Source organism: Zonotrichia albicollis, chromosome 2 (genome assembly GCF_047830755.1).
Source record: "Zonotrichia albicollis isolate bZonAlb1 chromosome 2, bZonAlb1.hap1, whole genome shotgun sequence".
NCBI classification, from domain to species: Eukaryota; Metazoa; Chordata; class Aves; order Passeriformes; family Passerellidae; genus Zonotrichia; species Zonotrichia albicollis.
This window is the reverse complement of record NC_133820.1, coordinates 94,108,865-94,129,127: the sequence shown is the minus strand read 5'-3', so window position 1 is coordinate 94,129,127 and position 20,263 is coordinate 94,108,865. Positions and strand designations below refer to the sequence as shown.

The 20,263-nt window shown below is 36.6% G+C and overlaps 1 protein-coding gene across 1 annotated transcript in view; it reads left to right on the top strand.

The window, feature by feature from the left end:
- Positions 1 to 19,175, top strand: part of NALF1 (NALCN channel auxiliary factor 1) — a 433,072-nt gene extending 413,897 nt beyond the window's left edge. The window contains exons 2-3 of the mRNA XM_005487251.4: positions 7,656 to 7,827; positions 18,464 to 19,175. Of these exons, the coding sequence (XP_005487308.1) occupies positions 7,656 to 7,827; positions 18,464 to 18,759 (468 nt within the window). The 3' untranslated portion in view covers positions 18,760 to 19,175. The remainder of the gene's footprint in view (positions 1 to 7,655; positions 7,828 to 18,463) is intronic.
- The last annotated feature ends 1,088 nt before the right edge of the window (positions 19,176 to 20,263 follow it).

Genomic DNA, 20,263 nt, shown 5'->3' with positions numbered 1-20,263 from the left:
GGTGTGAATGTGAATATACAAAACAACTTCTCCAAAAATCAGAACATCTATGAATCAATATCAATGAATAAAATACAATAATGTGACATGTATTTAAATGAATGTATTATGAGGAATATTTTGGTGTACAGACAGAATGAGAATAGTTTATTTGGAACATTATATTTGAAATCAAATGGAAAATAATTCCCCAGTCAAAATTATTTGATTTTGGTGATGGTGAAACAAAATTAAAATTATAACTTAAAAAAACGAAAATCTCCTTTCAGAGACTGTTCCTATAAAATACCTTATTTTCAGCAACCCATTTCAAGTATTTGAAAGCCACTTGTCATACTTTCCAACTACGTATAGTGAAGAATGTTAATCACTGATGTTACCACTGATATTCATTGGCAAAGATACCTCATGGACGGTATTGTTCCCTCTTATCTGGTCACTGTTGCTGCATTATTTGTGCGCTTTGCCAGCCCTATCATGAGGCTGCCCAAAGTCTCAGAATGGGACTGGGAACACAGCCCAACAAAAGAGAAATGCCAACAGCACTCCTGCAACTCTCATGGGTAGAAAGCTCTCTGTAAAAGCTGATTTTTATCCCATAGCACACATGCAAAATGCAGTCCTCCTGAAGTCAGACTGCCATTAATGCTCAAAAATGACAAAGTTCCTTGGGGAGTCCACATTTGTAACACTACAGTTGTCAAACTTAATCAGGTTTTGTACCAGTTAGGCTTCTATATTTTGGTTACAAAGTCTATATAAAATGCACTTGTAAGCTATCTAACAGACATCTGTGCTTGTAAAACATGATATCTCAGGTCCTAAAGCACAAAGCAGGCACTGAGACTGACCCAAGTATTTCCTAAGGAAGATGTGTTGTCTTTCAAACCAACACATAATACCCTGGTGATCCAAGTATAAAAACCTTTTAGAGGTTCCACTTCACAGATGTAGCATTGCTTTGCTGCTGTAAAGCACTCATAATATTTGAAATTACTTTTGCAGCAAAATGTTTATCACTGAGAGAAATAGGTGTGCTCTTCTGAGGTTCTTCATTGCTACATAAAATCCATAATTGCAATCTCATCCCCTTATTTCCTATATATAGTGTTTAATAGATTCATCTTTTGCCTGATCAGTGTTCAGGCACTGTTCTAAGTGAAGAAGTGAGTACCTTTATTTGTGGAAGTAAGAGTTTGAAAGGTTTTTTAGCCTTTGCCAGTAGCTTTTCTCCAACTCTGTTATTGGCAGCACATGAAGTGTTATTACTGCTCTTAATGTCTACACTTTGAGATTGTGGAATAATAAAAAAAAATTAAAAAGAAAGCTAAAATGAAGCAAAGTAAGTTAGGCTGAAGCAGATACTTTAAAAATATTTCATAGAAATGTTGAAATGTTGAAGACCCTACAATACACAACATTATTGGCTGTGGTAATGTCACAGAAAACCACAGAGACAATACATCAGGATCAACACCAACAACAACAACAAAAAAAAAAAAAATAACCATGGTATTTAAACATATGGCCTAACTTTAAATGCACATATAATGCCTTTAAATAGTTCAAAAATCCCTAAGTCTATGAGTCAGGCAAATATTAGACATGTGAACTAGACATCACTCTCTGCATATAAGCGATACCTCCTGTACTAGAATCTTTAGGGTTTCAGAAAGTCATATGCTCTAGCTGAAGCTGACAGGAAACAGATCTCACAGTCCATACACAGCTGATTCACTGTCAATGAGTAAACATGTACCAGGCACCACTAAGGTAAAATGTATCAAAACCTGAGGGCCACATCACTATTCATTTTTAAATGAATGCTGCTTCTCCATCCAGCTCTTCTGAAAAAGCTCAGTTTACATAACAGGTTATTGCATGAATATTCTTGGAAAAATTAATTAGTTAGTCAATCACAACCTGAGGTACACCTGAGTATACATAAAAACTGCAGAATTTACTTCAAAATACTCACAAACTTTGAGAGAAGTTGAGCTGGAATCATGTCACACTTTCTGAAGGCAATACCTTTATTCCAATAAGGTACAATTTCCTGGTGTCAGTGAAAGTGTCACTGATCAAAACACCTCTCAAGTTCATAAGGGGCCTCTTCCTTCCAAACTGATATGTGAAGTAATTCAGTTGTGCTCTCTTTGAAGACTTCATTTTCACTGTGAGTAATAGATATGGTCACAAAGCATCATTTAAAAGCAGTTAAAATTTATTTTGATTCAGAAAAAAATACCATTTTGAGAGAGAGAATTTCTGTTGTGACTTCTCTCTTCCTACTTTCTTTTCCTCCCACCATCCTCCACATCTACACGGTAAGAGCTATTTTATGATTTTAAGTTCCCTTTTATGCCATTATTATGATAGCCAAGCCAAAACATCAAACATTTCCTCAGTGAGGAAAAAAAATCTTTTCTATGGAAAATGGTTGAAGTGCTTCCTGGAAATGGCAGTCAGAAACAACAGGGGAAGGGACAGAAGTGAGTTGAATTCATCACTTGAAAACCAGGAAGAAATGGCATTTGTAGAGAATGAGACTGATTGAGCTTTTCCATTCTATTCTCCTGACACCTCTCCTGCAGTGTGACTCAGATGATTAAGGCTACATGCTCAATCTGTTTTGACAGAGCTTGGGTTATCCAGAATCACATGTATTGTGTGTGTATGGGTGAGTGAGAATGAGACAGGGAGGAAGGGAAACTGTGGGCCTACACACATGGTACTTTATCTTCCCATTGGTTTTGCAGTCTTTTCAAAGAGAATCTTGGAATCATGGGATCATAGAGTGGCCTGGACAGGAGGGGACCTTAAAGGTCCTCTTGTCAAAATTAATTTTGTGCAGTTGCACAGCCAATTGGAACCCTGCTAGTGTATTGACCAGGGCTGTGGTCAGCCAATTTGCTCTTCTACCCAGCCATTCTGTCCACACTGGGAGCCAGCAGCTCCTGGTCCCTCTCTAGGTGATTAATGCAACAGTATTAACTAAGAACTCTGTCTGGTTGCTTTTCAAGAGCAGAAAGAATAACTCAGACACCTCTTGTGTGATATGAAATACAGAATATCTGGGGAAAAAAAAAGAAAAGGGACTGCCAGTCTCCACACAGACAAAAATAAGTGTTCTTCCTAATGTCCTGAGAGAAAAAGCACAAAATGTGCCCTTCCAGTTTCTCAAAATTCTCCACACACACTCTTGCTTTCTTCCTGTTAACTCTGAATCCTTTTATTATTTCTAATGATTTGATGCACTTTAATGTCTAGTTTGTTTGTGATGCTTTAATTCCTCGAATTTCTGAAGCTGGATATTTGTGTTGGGTTATTGGTCACTGAAGTGACCAATATTTTTTCTGCTTGAAACTTGTACAGTGGAAATAAAATGAATGCCAAATAATAAATTATTCTGCCCAACTGATGATAAGTTTTTATCATAATACTGTCAATAATTTAAAACTACCAAGATGCCTTTGATGATGATCATTCTAGATAGGTATTCAGACGCATGAATATGGATTTATAAAGCCAGGACTTCACACACTTTTTCAAACATGTAATCTTATTTTTTTTTCCTCCAGGTACAAAGTAAGGTAAATTTAATTTACTTAGGTGAGCAAAATTGTCAATAAATCCTTCTGAGATTTTATATCTATGATTCTGTAAATAAAAGATTACTTTATTCTTATGGGATACTACCATCTTGCATTACATGTCTCATCTAATAGCCAAGACTAGATCTCTTTCAAATGCAGAATGTCTAAAGTTATGTTGATGGTAAAGTGATGAGATATTTATATATATTCAAATATTTAGTCTATGTATGTGATTGTCATGATGCATTCATCTTAGTTCTTTCCCTTGTTAAAAAAGAGTTAACACAAAACAAACAGAAAAACATGAGGGTTTTTCTGTTCTTTGAAATTAGTTTGCCAGATATCTGTTAGGAACTGTGATATTTCAAAGTTTCAATCACCTTATTGTATCTTATTTATAAACCCATTATATCTTATTCATAAAAACATTTATTGTGTTTATAAATCTTTGAGTTTAGCTATTGATGTTCTTTAAGAAAGAAAGGACTCATATTGAAGCATAGTTTGTAAAGTGAACACCAAGCTCAATATACAGGCCAATGTACATTTCACTGACAGTTTCATGCCTTGTTACATAATGCATGTTTTAAGTGTCTGAAAATCAGCATTTTGGACTTGCTAGGAGGTAGAGCAAAATTCCCAACCAAAAAAATATATATTTTCCTGGGTAAAATAAGGAATACTGGCCAATCAAAGGCTGTAATATCTGCTTTACTATTAGGAAAATATCAAGAAATTTCAAGAAATTTCAGTTCCAGATTATGGGCTTCTACTAAAGCTAAAAAAGCCACCTCTCATTGTCCCTGAAACAGACAAAAAAAATCAGACTGCTCTGGGTCATCTTACTCAAATGGGTTAGCCATGGGATTTATTCAAATGCTGTTGAGCAGAGTTATGTGGACAAATATGACATCAATTCTTCCACTTCTGTACTTCCTCCTGGGTAATGCATATTTAAGCATGAAAGTAAGAAGTCTGTGTAAAACCTTTGATGCTTATAAAGTCCAGGGAGGGTAGGAGAGATTATTTGGGGTATTTGTTAGGAAAACAGGCATTTAAATCATGTCTGTAGTAGTGAGAGCAGAGAGGGACCACGTTCTGGTCTACCAGCTAAACCAGCACAGTTCAACTATGAACATCTATATCGTTTTCCTTTTTCTCCAGAAGAAGATAAAACTGCTTACTGGATGCAGCTCTTGGCACACATCTTTTTCCTGACAATGGCTCAGTACTCTCTGGAAATGTAGTAATTACCACAGGCCAAAGCTGTGAAGGCAGTGGACAGACAGATAGACACCATGAGTGCTCCTTGTCTAGGAGTCTATGTAGCCTTACTGTGTAAAACAGAGTAAAAGGGAATCAGAATATTAAAAATGTCAATATAGGCTATAGACACACTTTAAATCAGCTGCAGGTAAAGAAAATAAGGAAGGATACAGAGTGGGAGGCATTTATCTGAGAAACAGATCTTAGGAACAGGTATACTCATGCACTCTTTAGAAATATGGACAATTCAAAAGTAATTTTGAGACAAAGCTGAGGACTTGTGAATCAGAGCAGGAAGATGATGTATGTGAATGGAGATTGGATATACAAAAATCTTCATAGAAGCCCACGATTGCATTATTTACTTCTGCTCCTGAATAAACATTTTCTGTCTTGCTTCAGTAGACACATGGTTTTGCTCATTTTCTTGTTACTATGTATGGTGGACTGTTCAATATACTTCCTAAAAACTGATTTACACTTTCAAATATGAGTCATAAATCGACTTGCTTCTATTAGATATATTTTATGAAAAGGACATGTCATACTAAACAGGTCTAAGACCAAGAAAGAATCTCTTTGAATGTAAAACTGTTACCAGACCCAGCATTGCTGCCTCCAAGAAATTGACTATGATTAATAATTGAAAATAGAAAAACTATTGCTGTATTTCACCTAACCTTGAATCCTGAGTGCAGTTTTGGGTATGGCAACATAATATATAAAGTTATTAGATAGCATCCAAAGGAGGGCAACAAAGATGGTGAAGGGCCTTGAGGAGAAGCCGTGTCAGGAGCAGCTGAGGTCACTTGGTCTGTTCAGCCTGGAGGAGACTGAGGGGAGACCTCATTGCAGTCACAATTTCCTTGTGAGGGGAAGAGGAGGGGCAAGCACTGATTTCTTCTCTGTGGTGACCAGTGAGAGGAGCCATGGGAATGGCCTGAAGCTGTGTCAGGGGAGATTTAGGTAGGAAAAGGTTCCTCACCCAGAGGGTCATTGAGAACTGGACCAGGCTCCCCAGGGAAGTGGTCACAGCACCAGCCTGACAGAGTTCAGGAAGTGTGTGGACAATGCATATGGTGTGACTTTTGGGGATAGTCCTGAGCAGGACCAAGAGTTGAACTCAATGATCCTTGGTATTTTACAACGCAGTATATTCTGTGATTTTATGATTTATTGTTGCAAATGTCAGCAAAGCAACTGAAGCTCTAGAAATGTGGTGATGTAATTGACAGTGGGAAAACCACTTTCTGATTAAAAGTTTATTTAAGAACAAAAGATACACACATCTCCTGGTCCTCCTTCTCATTAATCATTTACTGTGAATAAGAAACCTTAGTAAGCAATTAAAATTGAATTTGTAATAAAAAAAAAAAAAAACATGTTCCACAGAATGCAGTAGGCAAAAACTGCTATAAAGAGATAATCACAAACCATAGAGTAGTAATAAAGGTTTCATTTTATCACCTAGAAACTTACCACATACCTGCCACTCTTGCAAACAATCTAAAATAAAAGTTTGGTGATTCTGGGGTTACTACATGGATATTAATTATACGATTTAGGCTACTATTCATAGAATTCTAACCACTGAGCTGAAACATACTGAGATCAAACCAAACTCTAATCTAGATTGGTCATTTCAGGTGTCATTTTTTTGTAGCTTTCTCGGCTTAAGAATTTGATCTGCAGTTTCCTTTTCTATTACATCGTTCCTAGAAAGAATGGAAATGATGAGCTGACTATATTGGTTTTCAGTCTATGTTTAATAAAAAGTAGTTTCCAGGATTTTCAGTTAATTAAAAAATACAAAAAAGGATTTTTTTTTTTTTGTTATGTAACAACCTAGATAGCAAATATCTAGACAGTAAATAATGTACTCCAAAACAGTTAAGTAGAAAATAAAATGGGGAGCAAGGAAATTTCTCTGTACTCAATCACACAGGTTTTTTATCACCTTTGTAGCCTGGTGTCCAACCTAATTTCACATGAAAATTTTCCATGTCCAAAAGAATTTAATACTAATGAAAAACATCATTGTTTGGAAGACAAAAAGTAGCAAAAATTAAAATCAGCATGTGTATTTAACTTCTCTGTTTAAATGGTGACAATAATTGCAATAATCACAAGTCCTGCAGCCACGGCCATGCAGCATCAGTTGACAGTATCTTTAAAATGCTCCTTTTAGCACCCAAATGTAGACTTAGGTTTTCACTGTGGCAGATTTATCCCCTAGTCTGCAGCTGTCAGTGTTCAGGTACCCTAATGCGTGTTTTAATGCTGTGGACTGGATAAGGTTTTATTTGTAGGGAAGCAGCACCATCTATTGCAACCTGATAGCTTAGCTCTAGATGGTATAAAGACAGGCTTGGCCTGAGCCCAGCTTTCAACTCTTTCTTGCAGGCAGTTTTACAAATTTGTCCTTGTCCAGCTTCAAATGAGATTAGGATCTCACTTGGTGAGATTTGGTGGTGCAGGGACAGGCCTATGTTCCATGCATGCACGTCTAATAAAAAGTCACATCTAAGAAACATACCTGTTTACAAACTAAGATAATAAAATGGCATAAGCCTAGTCCTAAATAACTGTTGCTTTTAAGTGACTTTGCTGGAGTTTTCATTTCTGAAGTGGGAGGACAGTCAAAAGTTAAGAGCATATTTTACCCAGGTGATATTCTCTCAAAATTTTCTTCCAAAAGCAGCATTAATGTAGGTGTGCAGTACAGTATGTTCTTGTAATAATGACAGTGCTATTGTCATCCATCTATATTTCTGGTTCTTCTCTTTTTTCCAGACTGTCTACAAAGCCTGGCTCTGTTCCCAGTATTTTGAAGTCACACAGTTTCACTGCAGCAACAGAATTCCTTGCAAGCAATACTGTTTGGAGGTTCAAACGAGGTGTCCCTTTATATTACCAGACAATGATGATGTCATCTATGGAGGACTATCAAGTTTCATCTGTACAGGTATAGTAGAGAAAAAACTATTTCCCTTGTTTACTTAAGTCTAAATGTCGTGGATTTAGCTCCAACTCTGAGACCCTAAAGGTATTCCACATCAGAAAGATTTCTTGGAGGTGCTAGGATTTGAGCTCAGATCTAGTAATGCACAGTTATGATATAGCCTGCCAGTCATCAGCTTTACAAAACAAGATTTCTAGAAAAAAAATTATTCTGCTTATTTTTTACATTTAATAATTTGGTGGAGGATTTATTTTACTTCATGTCATGCAATACTCAGAGGTTGCATGTCATGCAATATTCAGAAAAAAAAAAGAGAAAAGGTGCATCCAGTTTTTAGCATATTCACATTTGTTTGCCTGCATTCTTATGCCAGATGAATCAATAATCTGAAGCACAGCATTCAAAATTGTACAGCAGGTCTCAGAAAGTGTTTAAGAAAACATCTTTCACTAGTGAAGAAATTTAAGAACCTGTTGTTCACCTGTGAAGATTTTTTTTATTTTTGTTTGTTTTACTATTGAGTCTGGTTACATTTTATGAATATTTTTTAATTGTAAAAGATGTTGGCAATGTATATCTCAGGTACCACAGATACTTTTTTCAGGAATGGATGGGGATTATCCACACAAAATTTTAGTTTATACCAATACTATCTTCAGACTTATGGTGCCTAGACTATAATCTGAGAATCTTGAAGATATTCAGGCAACTTATTCCCAGTAAATTTATAGAAAACGAATTTCAACTCATTAAATCATTTAACACCCTTGTCCAAATACCAGAAATTAAACTGTCTTCATCTCTTAATTAGGGCTCCACTGGAAATCTTGATAGTAAATAAGTTATCTAAGGTAAGCTACTTAAAACTAGAATCAATTATAAGAATCCATAAATGTTATATACCATCCTAGATGCAGGCATAAGGATTATGGCAATTCACTTCACCTTGTACCCTGTGCTTCGATTCAAGGTGATTTTGGTAGCAAGGCATTTACTGGATTTTTTTCCCTTGGAAATTAAACTTATTGCACAAAAACAAGCAATATCCATCCATATACAAAAGAAAATATAACAAAAAGTGAGCTGAGTTACAATTTTGACTCACCAATACAGTTCTTAGCACTTCAATGCAATTTTTAAAAATTAGTAGCCTTCCAATATGTATATGCAGTAAGCAAATTAGTATTATTTTCCAGTCAAAGTAGTATAGTAGAAGTGAGAGACTTAGGGAAATTTTATTTACCACAAGTACACAATCTATATGTATGTTCACATATATGCATGTGTACACACACATGTACACAATGGCAAGAAACCAAACCAACAGCAAAATCATCTTGGCATGTATTTCATAAAATCTGTCAGGAAATACGCATCCATCTCTTCATTTTCCTAGTATAACTCATAATCCAAATTCCTTCCTAAAACAAACAAAATAGATGATTTTGAAAAGATTACTGACATCTCCGAGTCTGGGATGGAAAAGCAGCTTTAAGGGAGGATTAAACTCATTTTGTTGCAGGTATTATTAATGTGGGTGTGTACACATGAACTCTGTGACTAAGCTCTGCCTAGAGTCTTGGTGTAGCCAGTAGAGCTGAGAGCCCTTTAATCCACCCTGAGCAAGCACCTCACCTGATGGGAGGACTTGCTCACATCGCTGGCTGTGCTCTATTGCTGTAGCTGCTGTTAGACCAGGGTCTATTGCAGACACCAAAAATCAGAGTGACCTGAATCTCATCTCAGCTGTCCACTAACAAATATTTGGTTGAACTTTTTGTCTTCTCGAGCCCAATCCCAGCAGCCGCAGAGCAGAGCTTGTGTTCACGGACCCACAGGAGGCAGTGTGCTGACCCTAGAGAGTTGTGTGCAAGGCAAGATGTTGAGGACAGGTATGAGGCAGCAATTCAAACTCTGTCTGGAATATGAAAGCATTTTCAGCCTTATTAAGCAGCAGCTCACTGTAAGAGTGCTTCCTGCCACTAAACAATGAAAAATTAGACTATAATCTGCTGCAGGAATAAAGAATTATACCTCTTTGCAGTTTAATGAAAACAGATTTATTTCATTCAAAGTACAGTGAGCTCAACAGCAGAAAAAAACACTCTAGCTCAGCATAGCTTGTGATAGATAACTTGAAATCCTTTCAAAGAAAAAAACAGCTCAGAGAAGGTCACCCATGTCTCGAGAGACATTTCCTACTGCAATTTTTGTGTTTCCGTCTTGTACAGACCTTCTGAGAAATCTAGTTATTGATCTGTCTTCATTAAAAAAACACAAAAGAGTAAGGTAAAGGTATTCTTATTTAATATTTAGATGTCAAGTAACAAGAGAAGGTATACAAGGGATAGCTGATTTTATTCGGTGCTGGCTACAGCCCAGAGCTCAGGATGAACACAAAAACATTGCCTGTAATTTTCCAAATGCAGACAGGTAGAGGCTGGTGTGGCCCCATACCCCATGCTGGGAGGTGCCCTGGCAGTGGGAGCTGCCACTTCCCCTTTCAATCCTGTCCTACCACAGCAGTAAGTCAGAGCACAGAGATCTGCTGGAGATGAGTGCATGCCAGCACTGGTGGACAACAGGGAATCCACAAATTTTATTTTTTTTTTCTTTCAGGCCAGGATTTTTTTGTGGTGTTGGGGCCTGGAAAATAAAAAAACCTGGAGGCTGTAAAAGAATATAATAACAAGGGCTTTACCCTCCTGTGGAAGGTCCTCATGATGAGAAAACAGCATAGAACTGGCTATTTTCCCCCAATAAATAGACAGACATTGTTATATTTGTAATTAAGTTTAAAAGAAAATAAAGTGTGGTTTATAATATGGATTAATAACAAGTCATTGGAAATTCCTGAAGACTTCATATAGTAAGTAACAAGTATTCTAACCTGAGAATGTCTAACTTGATCACCTCCAAAAAAGCATATAATAGGAAAGGGAGAAGGCATGCTACCCTCATTTTGCATCACCAGAACTCATCTTTTGTAGAAACGCATTTGAGGATGTGGAACAACTGCAGTGCAAGAGAAAGTGCTTGAGAGATTAATCAAGACAATCAGAATCACAGTGTGGTTCTGATTGTGGAAATATGCAGTTAGGCAGAAAGAATGTAGTGTTCCCTTCCTGACCACTTTCTTCCAGGACATAGAAGGAAAAAAGTTGATCCTTCCATCAGGTGCTGTGCTGTAACCTGCTGGTTTTCAGATTCATTAAAACTGGATGATTACTTTCAGTTTAGACCTTTGGAGTTCATATCCATACGAATAAAGTTTCCAGTGGTTTCATCCAATGTTTCTTTTTTACAGCTCAGCTGTCTAGAACTGTCCATGCAAACCAAAGTCTCATTTGAGGGAGATAACAATAGTTTTCAGGTGTACATGGAAAATTACAGTGAATTACTCCCATGCAAAATTCCAGGTCAAGGTTTTTACCTGTAACTTCTAAGAAAAGAGTGTTCATTCCAGCAGAGTTGTTTTATATTGTAAATGTAGTCATCTCTTCTTTAACTGAATGGGCTACAGCACCATAGTACCCTACACCAACCATTGATGCACATTTGGTCTACAAAATTAGACTAGAGATAGAGTGGGGGAAAATCCCTTCAGAGGCATTTAGGGTTGACTTGAGATAGGTACTCAGTACCAGCCACTTCATTGTACAGATCTTCTCATATTCCCAAAAATTACTTGCTAATACAGCCTGTTCTGACTGTTTGGAGAAATTGCTGTCCACGTGCCAAGTCTGGACCAATTTAGAGTGCAGACTTAGGGCTAATTGTGTCTTAAGGGCATTCCTTGAAATGACCATGACTTATGGTCCCTTTGAGCCCTGTGGCATAACAGCGCCATCACCCAGCATCAAGTCTCAGGCCAGAAACCCCAGCCACATACTCACTCTCTTTATCTGTACAATAGATGTCATGGCATTTAATGGAGAAGGAGAGTTCTTCTTTGAAGGAAAGGAAGAGAATGTAGTAGTGAGCAGCAATAAGGCAGAGATATGTTGCATCAACTTCTTCCAAAATTAGTATGGCATTCCTTAGTACTTCCTAAGAGCAGTGCCATCAGAGCTAGTCTTCTGCCATCAAGAGGAGAATCAAATTTGTCTAGTCAGTGTTGAACAGACTTGTGATGCTTTTCAGAAAGTGTTGAACAGACTTCTGATACTTACTCCTACAGAAGGAGAAAGTAAAGGGAGAGAAGAGGTAAATAGACAGGTGATTCAGGTACTTTAAATCACTGATATCTTTCAGTTCGTATTAATTTAGACTCCTAATTTTATGTGTTCTGATTAACCTCTCAGTTGTTTGGAACACAATGTGAACCAATTTTTGGCAAATAACAGTAACATATGTTTATGTGATTCATGCAAAGTAACACTTACATGGAAACTCTACCTCCTTTAAAGAATTCACTGGAAATAACACTATCAGTCATGCTTCATAGCACACAATAATTTTTCTAAAGACATAGTGAGAATTATTACAGAGAATTCTCATCAATCTGTAGAAGTTTGATGACTAGCAAAGCTCAGCAAAAGTATTAGAAGAAATTCTGTAAACTGCAGCTTCCTCTCAAGGGGCAGATGTGTGACTGGGTTTCACCAAGAGGTTTGGCTATAGTGTGTCTCCTCCAAACAGATGCCCTGATTTCAGTGAAATTTGAAAAGCAATTTCCTTGAGAAAACGTGGTATATAGAAAGTAATACAATCTATCTATTTCATAGAACAATTCAAGAAGAGAAAATCACTCTGAATTCACCCTGCTTTATGTTGTTCTTGGCAAATTCAAAAACCCTATATATTTGATCCAAATTCTTTCTCTAAAAATGTCTTATCTTATAATAATGAGCATTTACCTCCTGTCTGCACCTATTAATAGGTCCTAAAATATCAAAATATTAAGCTAACACAGACAGCAAGGATAAATCCCTTTTATATTTGATAAGTATGGTTTAAATCATTACTAGCCATGGATCTGCTTACTGGAAAAATTTGACATGGTTTTTTCAGCAAAATCTATCAACTAAATAGCTCATCTTTTTGAGTCTAGTGTTCTTCTAGTCTTGAGAATTGTGGCTTTCCCATGATTGAGATCCCATGTCATGATAGATTCAGTAGCTGTAAATATTCGTCTCCTATAATAATGACTCAGACAATTTACTTATTGATATCTCTAAAGTTTCTATGGTGACACAGCCCTTAGATATGTTTAACCCTCTCCTATCATATCACAATAATACATCCTTTTGGTCAAAGATTCTACATATAGAAGCAAAACTGGTGAGGGACTTGAGAAAGACAAATGCTTTCTAGAAGCAAGGTTTCCTGTACCTCAAAAGTGTAGAGATAAAAATCTTCATTATATAGTTTTGAGAGTCAGCTGTTTACTCATCTTTCTGACTTGCAGCAGCTCAGTTTTAGAGGGGTAACACTGATTTACACCAGCAGCAGGAAATTAGTCCTATGCATAATTTAGGGAAGATATACATATATAATGAAGAAACACAATGAATTCTTGTTGGGCATGGGCACATACACATAAGAAAATGTTCATGAGTCGACTATCTGAAATAATAATCAACATATAGTGATAAAAATTTCTTAAAACACAACACTACATATCTCCAACGCAGATATTTGAGACAATTGGGATTGAGTAATAGAAGTTAACCTTTCAAAAGAGCTGAACAGTCTTCATTGCCAGTTTAAGAATAATCTGTTTGAATAAGAATAATTCATTTATCTTCAATATTCTTCTACACAAAATTTTGTTTCATTTTTTTGTAATGTGAAAGGTATAAAATACATCTAATCATCATGATGTGTCACAGACACAGCAATTTAGAAATTAAGACCATCTGGATAAGATCAAAAAGTTCTGGCTTCCAGATCAGTTGTACGAAAGCAGTGAAATCTAGTCATATAATATCTAATGTGTCTCTTCATTTCCACAGTTGGAAAATGTTAATACTGAAATCTCAGAAGTAATTCCTCAGAAACAGAAATGTCATGCAGAGTGCTGGCATTCACTGATACAATGATGTCAGTGTTGGATGGATCAGTCTTGGCAGACACTATTTACTTTGAGTTTCACAATAAAATGGAGTATTCAAAACTTCTGGTGTACTACATCCACTGATGTTGTTTCAAGGTCTTTTCTTCAAGCACAAGAAGCTTCATATACCTCTCAAAAATAATCAGGAATCTATGTGAAAAATGAACACAGGGTAGGGTTCTACAGAAACAAGAGGAAAAAGCATAACATAAGATCTGATTTGTTTCTGTGGCTTCCCAAATACTTTTCCAGCAATGACAACACATATATCAACCAGACTAGTTTCCCATGATGCAGAATATTATGGCTCCATAACTCTTTATCTACAAATAAACCAAGAAGCCAAGTCAGACCACCTGCTGCAGATTCAAATTCAGCCACAAGTGTCACACATCCTGACAGTGCTGAGGAGAGTCTTAGGAATGCAACCACTGCTTTTGCGGGCTGTTTCCTGCAACTGCTCAGTCAGAAACCACAGCAGTCTCTGAGTTAGATGGTGTTCTAGCTGACCAGCAGACCATGTCTTTGTGATTTCAATTTTTGTGTAAGAACTTTTTGTTGGCTTTGATGCTTTTCCCCCAAGGCACATTCTATAAAGTGAATATGGTATTCATGATGTCACTCCTTTTTCTTTCAGTCTGATTCAGCTAGACAGGACTTACAGGATTTCTCTCTCATGTCTTCATTAACAATCTCAGTGGAACCAGTAACCTTAATACTTGCATCAGCATTAGTAACACACAGTCCCTACAGATCTAACTTCTGTGCTGATCACCAAAATGTTATTTTCATGTGGAAAAAAACCTATGTGATTACAAAGAAAAGAGAGAGCTTTTGCATGACCTTTGTGAGTGATAGTGTATCTGTCTGGAGGATGATTTGAAATCAAAAAGTCTCTTGGCAAATTCCAGATCCTTGATTATAATAAAGGTCCAAGTACCTCCGTATGGACTAAGTTTTCTATTGGTGGAATATAGCTGAGTGCTGGGAAAAGCTGGCTAATGAAGACACAGAACTAAGAATTTTAAGTGAAAAGTACTTAAAAAAAAAATTAAGTCAAGCCAGTAACAAGTGACCGATCAGCCTCAGAAATAGAGTTACCAAACATCCAATTAATATAAAATAAAGATGTCTACAAACAACTATAAAGACAAGTGAGGAAGGGGAAAGCCTTGATAGTTTGATGGGTACAGATATCAATACCTATGTATTTAATATTTAAACAAAAATACCAGTCAAACAAAAGGGAGAGAAGCAAATGCACAGGCAGTGGAAGCAAGGACAGGTAACCCTGGAAAAGCATAGAGATGAAATCAGATTATGTAGGGATGGGGCAAGGAAGGTCAAGAGGAAGCTGGAACTGAACTTGTAAAGGCATGCAAAAAATGAATAAAAAGGGATTCTATACATATATTAACAAGGAAAGGAAGGCCAAAGAAGGCATATCCCCATAAACATTGTTGGAAAACTCAACAATGGGTGAGGAGGAGTCTGAGGTACTCAACAACAGTTTTGCCTCAGTCTTGAATGGCAATCTCTCTTCCTATATATTTTAACTGGACTGACAGCAGGATGTGGACTGGATCTAAAGCCCCTCCTAAGTAAAGATCAGGTTCACACTCTCCTGAGGAACATGAACGTACACAAGTCTGTGAGACCAAGGAGTTACATCACCAGAGACTCAAAGAAATTGGCTGATGTAGTTGCTAGGCCACACTCCATGATATCCGAAAAGTCATAGCAATCAAGTTCCAGGTGACTGAAACACAGGCAACATTGAACCCATCTTTAAAAAGGGCAAGAATTAATAGGTCAAGGAAGAGGCTGGGAACTACAAAGCTGTCAGACTCACCACTCTGTCTGGAAAGATCATGGAACTGATCCTGTGCTAGAAGCTGTGCCAAGGCACATGGAGAACAGGGAGGTGGTTTGAGACAGTCAGTATGGCTTCAACAATAGTTTAAGCTAGTTGCCTGGCCAACTAGCGGTCTTCTACAATGAAGTTATCTAATATATTTCTCAATGAAGAGATCAAGTTCCCTCTTTGTAAATTTGCAGATGAGTGGAGTGGTTGACACTGAAGGATGGGATGCCATCCAGAGGGACCTAGGCAAGCTTCTTTGCTGTGAGGGTGGTGAGGAACTAAACCAGGCTGCCTAGAGAAGCTGTGGAGTCCACATCCCTGGAAGTGTTCAAGGCCAAGTTGGGTGGGACTTTGAGAAACCTGGTGAAAGATGTCCCTGCACACAGCAGAGAAGTTGAAACTAGATGATCTTTAATGTGCCCTCCAACCTAAGCCATTCTATGATTCTAATAATATTTTGATAAAAGAACAAACTGGGTTTTCCTCCTTGATTTTCCAAGGAGATGTAGCCAGATTACCTGGATTTCTAGTTAAGTCACACATTTGCAAACCTCTGACTTAGCAGATGGACTAATTAGATCCAAGTGGTAAAACCTTATATTTGTGGCTACAAACAAGTATGTGGTGAAGAACACGTATTGTGTTCAGTACAAAAGGTTTTACTGAATTTATCTAAATCTTCTACACTGTCATATGAATAGAGGCTCTGTTGTTAATTGTTTATTTAATATGTAACTGAAAATTCAAAACCTAAATTGAATTGCTGAATTGAAATAAAGAGGAAATGCAATTTTACATTAAGGAACATGTTCAATTTATCTTTGAATATAGAGCTGTCATCAATTTATTTATAATTCAGTAAGTGCATATGAGCTATTTAAACACCTTTTGATTGCCAACTTATATACATAGCTTTGATTTCAATGGAAGTCTGGGTTTTCCAGTAACAAGAAAGGCAGAAAACGTAGTTTGAAAAGTAAACAAGCCTCAGTGGGATCAAAGCATTAACCATTCTCTGTGTCTCTTCAATTACTACTAATCGTTTGAGCTACTGCAGTTCACAGAACAAATCATAATTCCCTGCTTTGGGAGGCATTGCCTGTATGTGGCAATGTTTAAAAACAGACATGCTCAAAAGATGGGTCTCAGAAAAAAGACTGTTTTATTATACATTCAATGAACAATTGTCCAGAAGTTCCCAAACACAACAGAATTTCTTTTATAAAAAGTGATTCTTTCAGCCATAATCTAGAGTGAGAATAAATGATTTTCAACCTTTGGAATGCTGCACTAAGTTTCTGACTGCAGAAATGGAAAAATTGGTCAGGTTTAGCATAGGATAAACTCTGAATTTACAGAACATGAAACAAGTTGCTTTCCTTCCTGTATCTTTAAAAATTTGGTTAAATCCACAAACAAATGCAACTTTATTTGGACTCAGATATAGCTTAGCAGAAAATTGTGTCAGCTATGTAAAACCTAGGCACCTTAAGATTCTTAGCATACCTAACACATTTTTTGTTTATGGAAGTAGGAACCAAAGCATTCAGGTTTATCATATTTTGAGGTATACTGCTTTTCTTTACAGGTTATTCGCAAAGTGCAAGAAATCTGATGCCTGGACCTCAGAATGTTACACCTTAATTTCCTTTTTGAAAGTAATATTGTTGTTGTGATATTTTGGAGAAAATGTAATTATTGTTCTAAAAAATAAAGTTGCTTTCAAAATCACTATCCTAATATTTCATCCCAGATAGATTTTTTTTTTCCTGGAAAAACCTAGTTCTACCACAGAGTATATTATTTACTGCAGAGGTCAGTTTAAAAAGAGAAAAAGGTGTTTGTCCATTGTGTTAGACATTCTTGCATTTGAACACTAATTAAATAGCCAAATTTGTTCATTTTAATTTATCAGAGGAAAAGGTGTGTGAGAAGCAAAGAGAACACTCTGGTTATGTTAATCTGCTGTATAGTAATGCAGACAACACTGAGAATTTCCAAAAAGATACAGCTCCTCTTAGTGTTCAAAAAGTCATAATCAGATCATTTGAACTCAGTAAAATTCAAAGGCAAAAATGGCCTATCTGTATAATTGAAAACTTAATTGTGTGGCAAGGACAGATTTTTTTTCACCTCTGGGATATGTTGAAGACAATATCTACCTGGAAGAACTCAGATGAGTTAGGATAAACAAATAGGTTCTGAACAGCTCTGTTTGGAAGTTGTTCCTGCAATACAGCCTAATTTACATAGGTTTGAAAATTAAAATAGCCAATATCATCAGTGCATCATTATTTGTTATTTAATGTCTTTCTTTATGTGGTCACATACTGAAAGAAGAATTTTAAAGTCCAAATTTTGTGGAAACATCTGGGTTAATTAGTTCTTACTTCATCATTGTTTGTTACTTCCCAAGAAGGAAGAATTAAAATACCCTTATCATTCAAACATCAATTGCTTTTTAATGTTGCTTCTTTACGCAATCATACTCAGTGTCATACTTTTGCTGAATGACCTTTTGATGCTGATTCCTGTTGGATGATGCATATTCCTTCAACATGTGTAATTATACAGAATTACAGGACTTCTGAGGGCCTCAGTCTCACCCAAAGACATGGATTCGACAGATTAGACTAAATGTCAGCTGTTCGTTCAAGCTACTACCTCTGCCAAATCTTGTGCCTGGTATTTATTTTTCTTTTGTGTTTACCCTACAGGGCTCTATGAAAACTATCCAACCAATGCAGAACCAGAATGCTGTGATGTCAGATGGGGACTATTATCAGATCATCAACCCAAAGGGACTATAAAAACAAGTGGCTCAACAATGTGTCACAGGACATCGCTCACAGTTTCATCAGCATCAAGACTGTGTAACAGCAGACTTAAACTGTGTGTTCTTGTATTAATTCTCTTACATACAGTACTTACAGTCTCAGCAGCACAGAACTCAACAGGACTGGGCTTTGGAAGCATAACAACTTTGGAAGATAATTCAACCAATGAGGAATAAAAGAAAGGATTCATCTTACATGATAGAAACACAACAGGCCCAAATTACTACAGTCAAAAATAGCAAGGACTGAGTGCTTTACCCTCAGAGCTCTTCTTGAATGACCTTTTGGGTAAAATGAAAAGAATGGGCCGCTACCTAAACAACGAGGACACACAAATGCAGCTTTTTATTGACTAAAAAGCTGTTTGGTGACTTAACTTTCTCACACCATTTTATACACTGTGTTTTAATGTTTGGAGTTTCTTTTTTTGTTTGTTTGTTTTTTGCACTTGTTAATACAGGATTTTATTTTTGGGACAGTTTCTCAAAGCTAAATTAAGTCTTTTCTCTGTCAATATATTTCTAGTCATTGTGTGTGTTCATCTGATAGTTCTGTCTTTTATGTCCTGTCAGTTTCTATTAGAGGAATGACTGCTATGATTTCATGACATAGCAAAAAAAAAAAAAAAAAAAAAAAAAGGAAAAAAACAGGAAAAAAAAGGAAAAAAAAAACAGGAAAAAACCAAACAAACCAAAAAAACCCAAAAAAGCCCACAAAACACCCCAACAAAAACCCAAAAAAAGAACAACAAAACAAAATTTAACCAAAAAAGAGAAAAGAATAAGAAACAGAAAAGAAAAAAAAGCAACCACAAAAAGAACCCCAAACAAACCTTACTGTCCTCTTATCCATGGGAACCATTCATCTCCTTTCCCATCTACCGTCACAGACAACATACATTTGCTTCTGTCTGTGTAATCACAATGAATGGGTACACAATTCCAGTGTGCCTCTGCCACTGTTGCACAAAACAGTTGACTGAGCAAACCCAAAAGGAGCATGAAGGGGGTTCCTTTTAGCTGAACAAACAAGTGCTCTCCTTACAAGGTGGGATCGGACAGTTAAAAAGTATAAAGAAATATATAACAAACTGTTGCTCCAATACCCGTTTTGAAGAAGTCCAGTCCTTTCTCACTGGTCAGTTGAACAGGAGCAGCCTTTTCCAGATATGTTAAGTAAAACCAGTTATGCTCAGCAAGTTGAATAGTTGGGAAGCCTTCATATTGGAGGTGAAGGATTGACATTCATTGTGAATCACGTTTTGAGTTCTCCTGCTGTCGCATAGCCAGCAGATTTCCACAGAAAATGGGAGCCAAGAACTTCCAAAATTCAACTCTTTTTTTTTTCACAATTGAATTACACTAGAAGTCTATTAACATCTACAATACAAATTATCTCCTTGGTTTGATTCCATTGTTTTTCTATTACCTACATGTTGTTGAAAGTAACTAGTTTATTAAGGATGCACAAGAATGTGTTAGCACAGATAAAGAAACTATTTTTTTTTAAATATATAGGACAACCGTTTTCATAAATGTGCAATAAAAACAGTAAATATATACTAGGATATGAGTAGTCAAGAGAAAAGATTGTAATATGCTGGTTTTTCATTGTTCGGGGTGGTTTTGAATTTGTTTACTTTTATTTTTTGTGGGAACATTTCACCTGCTGAGTGTACGA